This window comes from Anabrus simplex, chromosome 2 (assembly GCF_040414725.1).
Source record: "Anabrus simplex isolate iqAnaSimp1 chromosome 2, ASM4041472v1, whole genome shotgun sequence".
NCBI classification, from domain to species: domain Eukaryota; kingdom Metazoa; phylum Arthropoda; class Insecta; order Orthoptera; family Tettigoniidae; genus Anabrus; species Anabrus simplex.
Genome location: NC_090266.1, coordinates 1,192,527,681 through 1,192,541,842, shown reverse-complemented (window position 1 = coordinate 1,192,541,842; position 14,162 = coordinate 1,192,527,681). Strand labels below are relative to the sequence as shown.

Below are 14,162 nucleotides of genomic sequence, written 5' to 3'. Positions count from 1 at the left end.
ACGACTGTTCTTATATTGTTCAAATTGATCACTCACTGAAATTAATGCTGAACATTGTCACGAGCTCCCAACTGAAAATTTGTTTTATTTTATTTGACCCATAGGGAGCAGCAATGAAAAATTATTCTGCATATGTACTTAAAATGCGAACGCAAGTTGCACATAACTCATAAACCTAATCAAGTACGGGAATACACTACTCTAGCTTTAGATAATATTATACACTTAAAATACATCGGTTTCAGTTCATGAAAAATGTATGTTTACTCGAGTTGTTTTCTTTAATTTAGGTCTACTTTCATGAATTTCACGAAATTCCACTTAATTCAGGAGTGATAAAATGAAGGCTCATCAGGATTCTGAAATTTCCAAGAAAGTATAGGTGTTTAAAAGCTTGTAGATTTACTTTTCTTCTTATTAAACAACTTCAGTTTTAGAAACTCTTCTCTCACTTTGACTGTACAGAATATTCAAGACATATACCTTAACTTTCTCCGGACAATTTCAACAAATACCCACCTTGAGACGCTGGGTGTCAGTTTGATAGGACTTATCTCAGAGGCAAAATCTGCGGAGGATGTTCACAATTTCCTGATTTAGTTGCTTCGATTATAAGTTCTGTTTGTTGGGGAAATGTAAAGATTTCCTTAGGCATTGTGATAGAGAGATGCTTGAGGCCACTATATGGACTGATGACTTCAACAAGTCATCCTAGTTTAAACTTGTGTCTGACTTTCTTCTGACTGATGACTGATGAAGAATGATAAAATGTAATTGTTGACAGGCACATTCATAAATGTCATTTTCGTTTGGCATTAGTTATGTAATTTAGATGCATTCCAGATAGTATACGAATTTTAACATGCCCATAGAGAATAAACTGGTCAAAATACAGAGTAAGAAATCGGAAGTAGACTCCTCTATCAATGTTTATTGATGTTGCCATTGGTGCTTTACGGCACATACTTATATACTTACATACTTATATACTTATATGAAAATCCACAGCCTGTTTCCAGTCATTCGACCGGGTCAGGAATGGAATGAATGAAGCCCCCATCTAGCGGCGAGGATGAGAATTGTGCCGGCTGCCGAAGCCTGTCGCACTCCTCTGGGGCAATGATTAATGAATGACGGATGAAATGATATTGGAGAGTTTTGCTGGAATGAAATATGACAGGGAAAACCGGAGTATCCGGAGAAAAACCTATCCTACCTCCGCTTTGTCCAGCGCAAATCTCACATGGAGTGACCGGGATTTGAACCACGGAACCCAGCGGTGAGAGGCCGGCGCGCTGCCGCCTTATCCACGGAGGCTCTCATATACTTATAGGCTTTTTAAATTGTTTAAGACAAGAAGAAGCCTTTCTCGTGGACAGTCGAGATTTCTCCTGAAGACGCAGAGCACTGTTCTCTGCGAAACGTAAAGAATTTCACCTTATTTTCTTGACACAGCATAAGCCCAAAAGACTATACAGTATCATGTCTATAATATGTATTGATGTTTGTCCAATGAACTAAATATAAATAACATTGAATGTAGCTATGATAGAACAACTTCAGGTTTAAGCCAAGTAACAGCACGACCTATAAATATTAAAATATGGGTATTTCTGATTTATATGTATTGCGTTCGTACGCATTGGAGCTTACTTTTATCATATAGGTTTTGAAAACTAATGTTGAAATATCCAACTTTAAAACTGTCGTATTAATGCGGAGTTAAATGAAATATTTCAAATTAAAATAAAATGTTTAATCATAAGCAGTGGCAACTGATATTTATTCATCATTCGTTGAGACACTGTTAGAATATAACAGAGTATTTCCTGTTCAGTAATGTTCTGTAATTCTTCCAGTGGGTGGAGTTTTGATTTCTACATTTCATCATTCGAACTCCTTAATAGGTAGAATGGCAGGGTGTTAGGTCTGGAGACAAACATTAATTCTTGCTAGGCATTCTACGCAAATTCTCGAAAATAAAGAACATTTGCTCCTAATATATGCATATGACAGTTATCCGTCTACCGGAGGATGTATATACGAATTTAACAGTTGTGACTTATTTAAATCAAGTGCTGTAACTTCTTGTGATTGCTCATCAACACCAATTCATGAAGATACACATAGAAAAGGACGCTGAATTGCGATTTTCAAAATTGTTGTTAGATAAATATTTAAACAGTTCAGAGGCACGAAGAAATTAACATAGGAACGAATTCATTTCTTATTCATTGAATCAAGCTGATAGGATTGCGTGTGTGTGGACAATGTTGTCTCTTGAGCACTGCGTAGAGACGTAGAAACACACACAGTTTCAATATGAGAAATCACGTCATTCATCCGAGAGTTATTTAATGAGAATTTGATGGAACAAGCGAGCACGTAATTAGCGCTCTGGCTTGTCTGATGACTGATGACTCTTCATGAGGATGGTCGAGGTTTTCTTCTCTGCGAATCCAGGGTATAATGATCACCTGAAGCAAATACACTGCCTGACAAAAACAATTGAAGCACCAACATGGGGGAGGAGGAAACCAAATTAAACTTCACGTGTTGAGAGGGCATGTGATATTATTTCAATGATTACAAAATCGAGTCAAATTTACAAATAACTTGGCAGTAAGATCCCACTTATCAGTATGACGTTGCACCCCGTCCGGCCTGGATGTATGCACTGATTCGGATGGGAAGGGTATCATAAAACAATTGTACCCTCACCTGAGGATAGTTGGTCCACAACTATTTCAAATGGTCCTTGATATCCTGGTCCTGGGACGGAGTTGACGACCGAGCTAGCATGGTGGACAGATCTGGGGATCTTGCTAGCTACGGGAGTACCTCAACATCACACAGACAGTTCATAGAGACACGTGCCGTGTGTGGACGAGCATTGTCCTGTTGAAAAATTCCACCACGGTACTGTCGTATGAGATGTAACACATGAGGACGCAGGAAGTCCGTGACGTACCTTTGTGCAGTTGACGCTCTTTACGCCCCCTTATATACCCTACTAGGCGTGGTAACAATGCTGAATACGAACATCACTAATACACTCTGGTGGCTGTTCTACTTGTCACAGAGAATTGCAACTCTGATCATTTACATACACGCCGATGGTACGTACGTGTACGAAGTTACATTGACATCCGACAATTTCTTCTGGGTGCTTCAATTTCTTGTATGGTAGTGTATACGGCATCAGAGGCCTTAAACCTCCAGGAAAACCAACATAAGCCAAAGTTGGTTCAGTGACCCTACAATGGCTGAATAACCTAAAGGAACTTCTTTCGATGAACCTGAGATATTTTGCCAATAATAAATGTTCACTTACCAGGTTTAGATATTTGTTAAATTAATGTCGATTCAGTTAATGTAGCCTTAAATCTTTCCAGTCTGTCGAAGACATGAATTGTAACACACATGATACAATAACATATCTGTAAAATAACATACACTAATACATAATGCCATGTTTCGTTATGCATGAACATCCTCAGTTTCAATCGAATCACTATGTGTATAATATTGTTTACTTTGCGTAAGCTTGACAATGAATTGTGAATTGGCAATGTTATGAATAAGTGAGACAAATTATGATTTTAGTACTCCTCCTATGTAACCTTAGTACCTTTCAAAAAGTATTTTGACGTAACCTAAGCTGATGATCTTCCTTTATATTTGATTTAGGAATTATTTGAATGTGCAACAGTGAATCATGTGACTGTTTTTAACGTCCAATCACTGTCTTAGCGTTCTACTTTGATATAATGGCAAGTGTGGGAATTGCAGTTCTTAGACGAAATGATAATTAATGCTTGAATTTACTTACCATATGAACGTAATGATAAGGGTCTTGCGGCGAAGGTTGGGGGTCCGGAATAGATCCATGACGCCGTAGTGGCGACGCTTCTCTTTCTGTTGAACGTAACGCTCCACCTGGTACTTGCGCTGCAACAAAACACAAGCGTCTTTTCTCCTTTCAAGTTAGTTATCCTTATTTTAGTTACCAAGTCATAAACATGTTCTTATATCATGTACAAACACGTGTTTTCATTGCATCTGCGTTGTATACTATAGTGTACAATATGCCGCTGGCTAGGTCAGAGTTTTGACTTCTCAGTAATGAACCTCCGGGACACTTCTCTTCTTGACGATCTCTATTATAATACTTTTGTTCACAGAAAACCAAAAACTTTACATATAACGAAACGTTTAACTAATCTCATACGGGGATACGGAGAGTTTTACTGAAGTGTACAGAATCTTGTCTTATATACTTAAATGAGTTTAAGATTTCGAATCAAAGCTTTTATACCAGATAAGTAACGATAATGATGAACAATGCCTTAATTAAGAAACAATTTAGCGCATATTTCCCCTGGAAAAAAGGAAATACTCATGTATTACTTCGAAATGATTTTCCTTCAATTTCTTGAACGTGCGACTAAAATTCTCATAAATTAGTCTAGCACCCAAATAATTTACACTGTTTCATTGGTTGAAATAATTGTACCATGAAACATATCATTTTCTGCATGACCTTTCTCCGACAGTAGCGTATTTTAATTTTGAATTAACAATAGAAATTAGGCACAATTTCAACCTAATTCACATAGGACGATGGTGAAGAATCAGTATATTTGTGGCCAGGTAAATCCGGAAGTGGATGACCACGCTCCACTAATTGCTATCTCTTTATCAGTCTCCCACAGCTGGACTTCAGATGGGCACTCCTTACCTGTAGAGGCTATAATCCTTATTGGCAGGCTCCACCTTTCACTTCCGCTCCGCACACCAAGTCGCCTCACTCAACAGCTGAACGCAGAAATGTTTGAACACAGGGCTGATGACAACCATAACACACGATGGCTGTTCATTGGATCGACTACAGAGATAGTCCACCACTCACACAGTCAACACCGACAATTCGCGTGGCCGTTCCACTTAGTGAACTACTTAACACTGACAACTAAACAGCAAGAGCTCAACAGTGCTAACCAGCAGTACAGTATTTCTCACAACAACGTAACTGCACCATTCCACTCACACCAACTGTTCCACACAGTCCACGGTAGTACACACTGATGTACTCCAAGGCAGTACACACAGAGTACTCAAAGGCAGTACACACATAATACTCCACTCAGTACACGATGATACTCTATCTCCTGCGTGACATTGACGGCAACCAGCACTACTGGTCCAACTACTCACTCAACGTCGGTACACATGCAGTACTCCACACAGTACTGCCTTCAGCACACGATTACACTCTGACTCCGGTGGGACGCTGACGACAACCAGCACTACACCGTCATGATCCAGCTACTGAACTGCTTTTTCACGGCAAGCCTCTTTTTTATATCTTGATGATGGAGTATTAGAATCTTCCCGGTGCGGCCAGTGAGGAAAGGTTCTCATTCCCCGTTCCAAAAGGCCCACGAGGAAACCAGACGAAAGCACAATGCAAGAAAAGGCCAGCTGTGCCCTAGAGGCCGGCTGAGAGCTCACCGGTCTGACTCACTAATCCCTTCCAGGAAATACCGAAAGGCTCTACAAGAAGGCTGGTGGCGTATAATGCATCATAGGTATCATAGTAAGACTAGTTATTGCACTCAGATGATTACTGTTCAGCCAGTAGTGTCGGTTACAGTTCACTAACGATGGTTCATTTGCTTACGAGAATTCGTGGACGTCATTATCTGTTTCTCATAGGATTATAACTAAGATTAGAAGTCGATTCAACGCACGTGAGACTTTTGAATTGCTGATTCACGTACTATTGCTTTGTATTTCGCATAAAACTGTAGACTCCATGTTTTAGGATAGTATGATCATCGAAGACTAATGAAATCACAATCTTCAATGATAGTTCTAAGAGTGAATGTGATGGATTTATTCTCAGAGGTATTTCGTAGTTATACCTATCGTTAATATAGAAGAATCTAGCTCCGAAAGAATTCAATACAAGTGGAAGGTAGAGGTCACTTGCTTGGTGGCTAGATTATTAGATCATATTCACTACTTATCAAAGAATTCAACGGAAAATTATACATGGGATAAAACAAACAAACGAGTAGTAGTAGTAGTAATAGTAGTAGAAGGAGGAGGAGGAGGAGGGGGAGATGGTAGTTCTGAAAAACTTTTGAGAGGAGCCATTGCCTAGATTTCAGTATGTGCAGTTCAATTTCCCCACAGCAGTTCTTCAAAACTCTCGGTTAAATTACTAATTTCATTCATATTGATTTGTATATTCTTTATATTTGAAGACAATGGTAAACATGTGAGAATATCAATCTGAATCATTTATGAGTCGAAGGTATTTTTGTCTCCCAGACCAACTCAGATTTTATAGTGCCAACTATGATAACAGCAAGACAAGCGACGTGGTAGCCCCACCCGGCACACACACTACGGAGACCTAAGAAGGCACACAGAGTTAGGAGTAGAATCAAGGACATAAAGCATATCAGCAATTATTGAAACAATATCTACCAACAATTTACTTTATTAAAGTTTATTTCAATCCTCACCCATATTCAGTTTGTTGACAATGTTGGCATTCTTTATATACACACACGAGGTTTGATTAGTACACTTCATCCTTCAAACTTCTCAACAGGTGAAAAGGATAGGGTGTTAGGTCTATGGACCAAGTCGACCATAAATAGTAACATAATTCTCTCATCGAACACGTTTGTTCGATGTCCATAGAATTACCATTCACACAGCCCTTTCCTCGGAGTCTCAGTGTAGGCTCTTTACGAATTGATGCGTATATAAAAATGCAGTACAACCAAGTCTTTGCGAAGAGGAAAACATGTGCATACTTTTTCATTATGAATTTCGTATGCTACTAAATACTGTTCAAATGCTCTGAGAATTATTAACTTGTTTTTGAATCTTTCGTGTAGAGGTATGCGAGATTAATTTTTATCATCACGTTCCTACTTCATCTAACTGGTCTTCTGTGAGGACACATGTGCTTTAACTTAAGGAACCTATGTTAATGATATACTCTATGTATTTTAAACATGTTCATAATATTAATGTGTTACGTTCCTTATCTCTTTCTCGATGAACTGCAGAGTTACATTGATTTTTTACTCTTGAATTTGATACTTCAGGATACTTCATACGATGACTACGAAGGTACGTAGGCTCAAAGTTAAATATTCTTTGTTTCAGTTCTTGTTTCACTCCGATTGTAGCATACGAATTACAAGACTCAACAAAGGCTGAAATATATAGTCGGTAAAGTGCTGTTTTATCTTAAAAAAGTCGTGAGCTGGCTCAGAATGTCCTTGACGGTCTTTGCACAAGCCATAGTTACACGTACGTAATTTCCGTTGTTCAAGGAATCAAAGGGATTTGATACAGAAATACACTTTTACATATCATGACACTAAAGTGTCTCTACTCTTGTAAATCTATAACTGGCTACCGTGAAATGTTCAAAATGCCGCTGGACTTGTACTAAGTCAGGAATATTATTTCAGCAATGAGCGTGGGGAATTCCGAGGGCCACGAGGAGTAAGGATGGCCATCGACACGAAGCATAGCCTATGTTTGAAATTCCCATCAATATCTGTCTGTAGGTGAGCCTTTTTCACGTTATATGCATTGAGCAATTCCAAACGAGCTGTCTACTAAGAAAAAACTCGGTCAAAACTCTCATTCTTCCAATATTCTGTTAGTGTAATACAGTCTATGAAAGTGCAAAAATAAAACTTCTTAATAAACTGCAAGGCACGTGTAAGATGTATCTGTTGTTTAATATAGTTCTATGAGGTTATTGCCCAGTGTTACGGCATTCACTCAAAAAAGCCAAACAAAAATATTTCTGCACTATATAACACACTAGGTTTCACAGTTGGATCAATCTTGACTGCATTAACATTGAGGAGCACGTCCCATTGCTTAGATGTATGCTAGAATTCGTCTTGGCATCCCGTCCACAAGTATATCCATCCAATTTATCCAATCATTACTGGTGATTCTGCGTACGTTTTGCGGAATATATAGTTGGTTAGGACATCCCTCACAAGGTCTGAAGGAAAAAGGAAACAAGTAAGTTTGTAGTTGTACATGTTTGTTGATATCGTGATCATTGACCAGTTTATTAACGACATTGAGTTAGCAGCTCTGAAAGTATCGTTAACAATAGTCAAAAATCATCTATACTCTCACCTACGTCTTTGTCCTATGAGGAATCCCTCATCGATTTCAAAATTATTGACTGATACATAGTTTTAATTACTGTATTAAGTAGGCTTTAATGTAGTATACTTATTTATGAACATATTATAAACGACCCTTGTAGTTATTAATCAAATTTTCATGAGGTGTAAGGTCCATTCAGTATGATTTCTTACTAACATGTACCAGGCTGCATGATGTCGAAGTGTAAGGTCCATTCAGTATGATTTCTTACTAACATGTACCAGGCTGCATGATGTCGAAGTGTAAGGTCCATTCAGTATGATTTCTTACTAACATGTACCAGGCTGCATGATGTCGAAGTGTAAGGTCCATTCAGTCTGATTTCTCCGAGGCAGTAGTGTGTGTAGCAATCATCGACTGCGTTTGTAGAACGAGGACAGGCAGTGTGCATTAAGTCATTCTACACTACCTGTTGTTCTGAAACAATACGATGTTCGAACCGTAACGCTTTGATTCACTCACAGTCATCGAGCAACTTTCTTTTTGGCAACCTCCAAATGGGGGAGGCAGAAATAAATGCATTTCACTCTCTCTACCCGGTACTCTCTGAACACGTTACTTATGATCGTCTGAGTCCAAGCGTATGCAACGTCCTTCGGTAAATAGCTCTCCACGCCAATTCAGAACAGTCCATTCAGTATGATTTCTTACTAATATGTATCAGGCTGCATGATGTCGAAGTGTAAGGTCCATTCAGTATGATTTCTTACTAACATGTACCAGGCTGCATGATGTCGAGGTGTAAGGTCCATTCAGTATGATTTCTTACTAACATGTACCAGGCTGCATGATGTCGAAGTGTAAGGTCCATTCAGTATGATTTCTTACTAACATGTACCAGGCTGCATGATGTCGAAGTGTAAGGTCCATTCAGTATGATTTCTTACTAACATGTACCAGGCTGCATGATGTCGAAGTGTAAGGTCCATTCAGTCTGATTTCTTACTAACATGTACCAGGCTGCATGATGTCGAAGTGTAAGGTCCATTCAGTATGATTTCTTACTAACATGTACCAGGCTGCATGATGTCGAAGTGTAAGGTCCATTCAGTGTGATTTCTTACTAATATGTACCAGGCTGCATGATGTCGAAGTGTAAGGTCCATTCAGTATGATTTCTTACTAATATGTACCAGGCTGCATGATGTCGAAGTGTAAGGTCCATTCAGTATGATTTCTTACTAACATGTACCAGGCTGCATGATGTCGAAGTGTAAGGTCCATTCAGTATGATTTCTTACTAATATGTACCAGGCTGCATGATGTCGAGGTGTAAGGTCCATTCAGTATGATTTCTTACTAACATGTACCAGGCTGCATGATGTCGAGGTGTAAGGGCTTGACCTCACCATGGCTGTCGGGAATGTCAGTTGATAGTATGTAACCTGTTCATGAGATTAAAATTGGATCCGTGGCGTACTGTAGCCACCATGATCGGTGAAATGAGTTCTGTAGCATGCAGTTTGGGGTTTCTCCGAGGCAGTAGTGTGTGTAGCAATCATCGACTGCGTTTGTAGAACGAGGACAGGCAGTGTGCATTAAGTCATTCTACACTACCTGTTGTTCTGAAACAATACGATGTTCGAACCGTAACGCTTTGATTCACTCACAGTCATCGAGCAACTTCCATTGTTAACAATTCTTCTTGACATCATGAACACGACAAAGCTTTCCCTACACTGTTCAGAACATGACTTTAAAGCTTTCTTACTGATGGTACAATTTCGTATCAACTGTAATGCTGCCCACAATTTGAGTCTAACATTCTGTTCATACATTTTGACGCGATTATGTTCTGAAACTACTTAAAGGTCGGCTTTCCGGTCTCCATATGAGCATTCAAGATAGCAACATATTGACAAAACCAAGATGTGTAGCGCAAGACATAATCTTAAACTATATTCCCCAATCTACACACAATCCGAACTCCACTAGAAGCGCCCCAGTGCACTATACCCAAACATCTGTGATCTACCGTTCAGCTCTTCCGTCACACGTACAACTGTCGTATATGAAATCTCCACCTAAAAGAGGTCACAGTGATGTCAAAAGTTGGACGTTTCATACGTCCCAGTTCATAATATTTCCAAGGGAAGAGTTTATAGAACGAATTCGTACTTCTTATCCTTTCCTTCTTCTTATTCTTCTTCTTCTTCTTCTTCATCTTCTTGTTCTCCTAATTATTATTATAGTAAGACATGTTTAAACTGGAATTGCTAGGAACCACTCCCGTTTTAGGGTTTTCCCTTGTTTGCAAGATTAACCGACATTTTTTACTTACTGTGTTGTTATTTATATTCATGTATTATGCCTTTGCTGGGAGGACCTAGTGTTTACAGTGCACTATGTCTTCTGCTATGGGCTAGGGCAATTTTGTTACTTTCATAGATCTGTCTCTGTCTTACCCTTGGCTTTGACAGTATGAAGCTGACCAAGGTATGAGCGATGCGTGTAATGTCATTCCTTATGCAGCCAGTTCCTGTTATGAATGGTGTGAAAATGTTGCTCATAGGTTCGGCTGGTGCATGCATTTCTGTGGGCTTGGCAGACTGATATGTAATTGCAACTTCTGGTTCGGTGAGGAAAGTAACGGAAAACTACCTCGCTCTTCATTTCCCTAGTAGGCCTCTTAAGTAATGCCTACCCTGATGGCGGAGCTGTTGAGGATCCAACCAGCCTTAGGGATGAAGACTGAACATACATACATAGTAAATTAGAATCTGGAGATTTTTTTTTATGAAACGAACATAATGTTACACAGCATGTAAATACTGTACTACTGTATATATCTCATTTTAATATCTTAATCCATCTTGAGGCTGCTCGAAGACAAAGAATACAAAATACACAAAGATTAATGATTTTAAAAATAAACGAAATATAACTTAAGGCAGTAAACAAATTTGTGAAATTAAACCTAAAAATTTCTCAAAAGAATTGAAGAGTTGTGGGGCAAAGTGATGTAAGTACTAGAAAGTGTAAAAAAGGGATTTTTCTAGGTGCATGAACTATGTGAAAGCGCCAATGCACAGCAAAGAGATGTATGTCAAAGTGCGCTTTCCTTGTAGGTCATAAGCCCTCTAGTAGATGGTGCTGCCTCTGTGTGCACGGCCTCTTGTATACCTGTATGATGTATGTGCTGGCCACCATTATAGCTGGATTCATTATTTAGAGACAATCTTAGTCAATACAGTACATGCTTTTCAATGTGTGGAATTAAAATGGAAGAGAAAGCCTTCGGAAATAACAGTAAGTGTACGGATACGTAGAAGAATAGTGGAAAGTGGAGCTAGAATACAGGAAAATGCTTACAGCACTGTGAAACACAGGAAAAGTGATACCTACCAAATGTCCATCACCAAATGAAGTTAGTATGAAATTCGTTATTGATTATATTTCACTATTTTACCATCGTTACAGGCTGTTGTAGATCATATACCGATATTTTGCATTTCAGGTGTCCCGTAAATGTAAGAACGAGTGTAGGGATGTGACGGAGTTCAAAATGCAAGTTCTACAAGCTAGGAAAAAATGAGCAAGGGTCATATTTGATGGGAATTAGGAAGTGCTACCTGTGCACAGACGCCGACATGGTACATGTAATGAGAATACAGAGGCAGTGCGCCATACGGTTTACTCTACTGGATGGACAGGGACGTCTGAAGAAAGTATGTAAAAATTCATTAATGCAACTATTTGACATTAGTCCCCAAAATATTACCACACTCGTAAGGAAGAAGAAAGATGGCCTTTCAACGTACAAAGACAAGCGTGTTGGGGGTCAGGAAATTTAAATATATTCTTCATGACAGAAGTGTGGTTTAATTTCGTGTGGCTATTTCTAGCCGAGTGCAGCCCTTGAAAGGCAGACCCTCCGATGAGGGTGGGCGGCATCTGACATATGTAGGTAACTGCGTGTTATTGTGGTGAAGGATAGTGTTATGTGTGGTGTGCGAGTTGCAGGGATGTTGGAGACAGCACAAACACCCAGCCCCCGGGCCATTGGAATTAACCAATGAAGGTTAAAATCCCCGACCCGGCCGGGAATCGAACCCGGGACCCTCTCAGCGGAAGGCCAGTACGCTGACCATTCAGCCAACGAGTCGGACAGAAGTGTGGTAAAAGAACATATCAATAGCTTTCCAAGGTATCAAAGCCTTTATACCCAAGTTAGGTCAGAAAAAGAGTATTTGAGTCCAGACTTGAAAATGAACAGGCTTTCTCAAGCATTTAAGAGTAAGCATCCCCATACCAACCTCACGCACACATTTTACTGATCTGTTCTTACGAAGGATTTTCGTAAACTTTCCTTTCAGACAATAAGAATAGACACATGTAAAATTTTCGACTCCATCAAAATAAAGTCTAAACGTACAGACATGAAAAGAAGTCAAAACTAAACTAAACTTCAGTACGTTCGCAACCTTGGTGGAGTGCAGTCGCTTTCGTGCTCGCTACGTGTGACTCATCCATAGCCTGGTATTTCCGTCGTACAGCTTTCAGTGTTCGTGTAGGATATTTGTCGCTCTTGAACTGCAGCTAACATTCTCAACTGGACTATGAATGATCCGCCCGATACGGGGCAGATCATTAATTCTGCCCTACAGACTTGTTATTCAGATCCAGCTACAACACCTTTACGAATAAATCCTCTTAATGTGCAATCAGGTCTTCAAGATCAACAGCAACCAGCCCTCCCAGTGGAGCAACATCACACTTTACGTACTCGACATCATGAAGAGAGCAACGTCAGCACCGGCAACTTATCAACAGAACGAGGATCAAGTACAGGTGCACATAGTCATAATAGTTATAATATCAAGGACTATTTAGACCCTAAAACTAAGCGTTTTCGTGCCGATCCCAACTTACATACGGAACAGTTAATAGACATGGATACTGATAATGAAAATGACTCTTCCGACACAACTAATGACACAAATGCATCAAACCAACTTTCTGTTAATACCCCATTAGTTGCCCCATCAACTTCTACTAAGGGTCCACCGTCGTCATCCCGTCTCAGTCAAAATAATAGGTACAATAATACTGATAACGGAACGTTCCTTGTTGTTGAAGGGACTAAGGATAATATAGGGAACTTACATCCGATGTCAATAGGACGATTGATCTTTAGTGAAAATATAATTCCCCGTCAACAAGTTCTGGACATTAAACCTTCTGGTAAGAATAGACTTCGTATCGAGACCGTATCCGGAATAGCAGCAAACAAGCTAGTTGAATCAAACTTTTTGAAGGAAAAACACCTTGATGTCTATATTCCCAGCAGTGTTGTGCACAGGCTCGGGATTATCAGAAATGTAGACACGACATTTAGTGAAGATGAAATTCTAAAGGAAATTCAGAGTGCTATTCCCATTTCCCAAGTGAAACGATTTACAAAGAAGCTTCCCAATGGAGACACGCGACCAATTCCAGTCTGCCTCATAACATTTCGTGCCCAACACCTACCTCAACATATTTATATCCTAGGAACACGGTGCGAAGTTCAACCTTACATCTTTCCAGTGATGCAATGTCACCGATGTTTAAGATATAACCATTCATTATCTCAATGCAGAGGACATCAACGCTGCAGTAGGTGTGCGGGACCCCGTGACGTAAGAACTTGTACTGACACTGCACCACCAACATGCATGTATTGCCACGGTCCACACTTAGCCACGGATAGGGAGTGTCCCGAGTACAAGGAATGGTCCGAAATCAAATACCTTATGGCTCAGAATAATGTATCTCAAGATGTAGCAATCAAAATGTACCATAACAGAAATTATTCTACTGCTGTACTGGCCCCGTCTTTCAATTGGCAAAGCAGGGAAGAATTCCCTCCTCTCTCACAATCAGCGGTCCCGTCCCCAGCGGACTTTCAGCCACATCTACCACGCACGGATATCCCGCCGGCTAACATGCAGCCT

General features: G+C 39.7%; 1 protein-coding gene across 1 annotated transcript in view; it reads right to left on the bottom strand.

Moving 5' to 3' along the window:
* The window catches only part of LOC136863829 (beta-alanine transporter-like), a 767,558-nt gene that overhangs the window by 38,003 nt on the left and 715,393 nt on the right, over positions 1-14,162 (bottom strand). Inside the window, exon 8 of the mRNA XM_068226105.1 lies at positions 3,833-3,951. Within this exon, the coding sequence (XP_068082206.1) occupies positions 3,833-3,951 (119 nt within the window). The remainder of the gene's footprint in view (positions 1-3,832; positions 3,952-14,162) is intronic.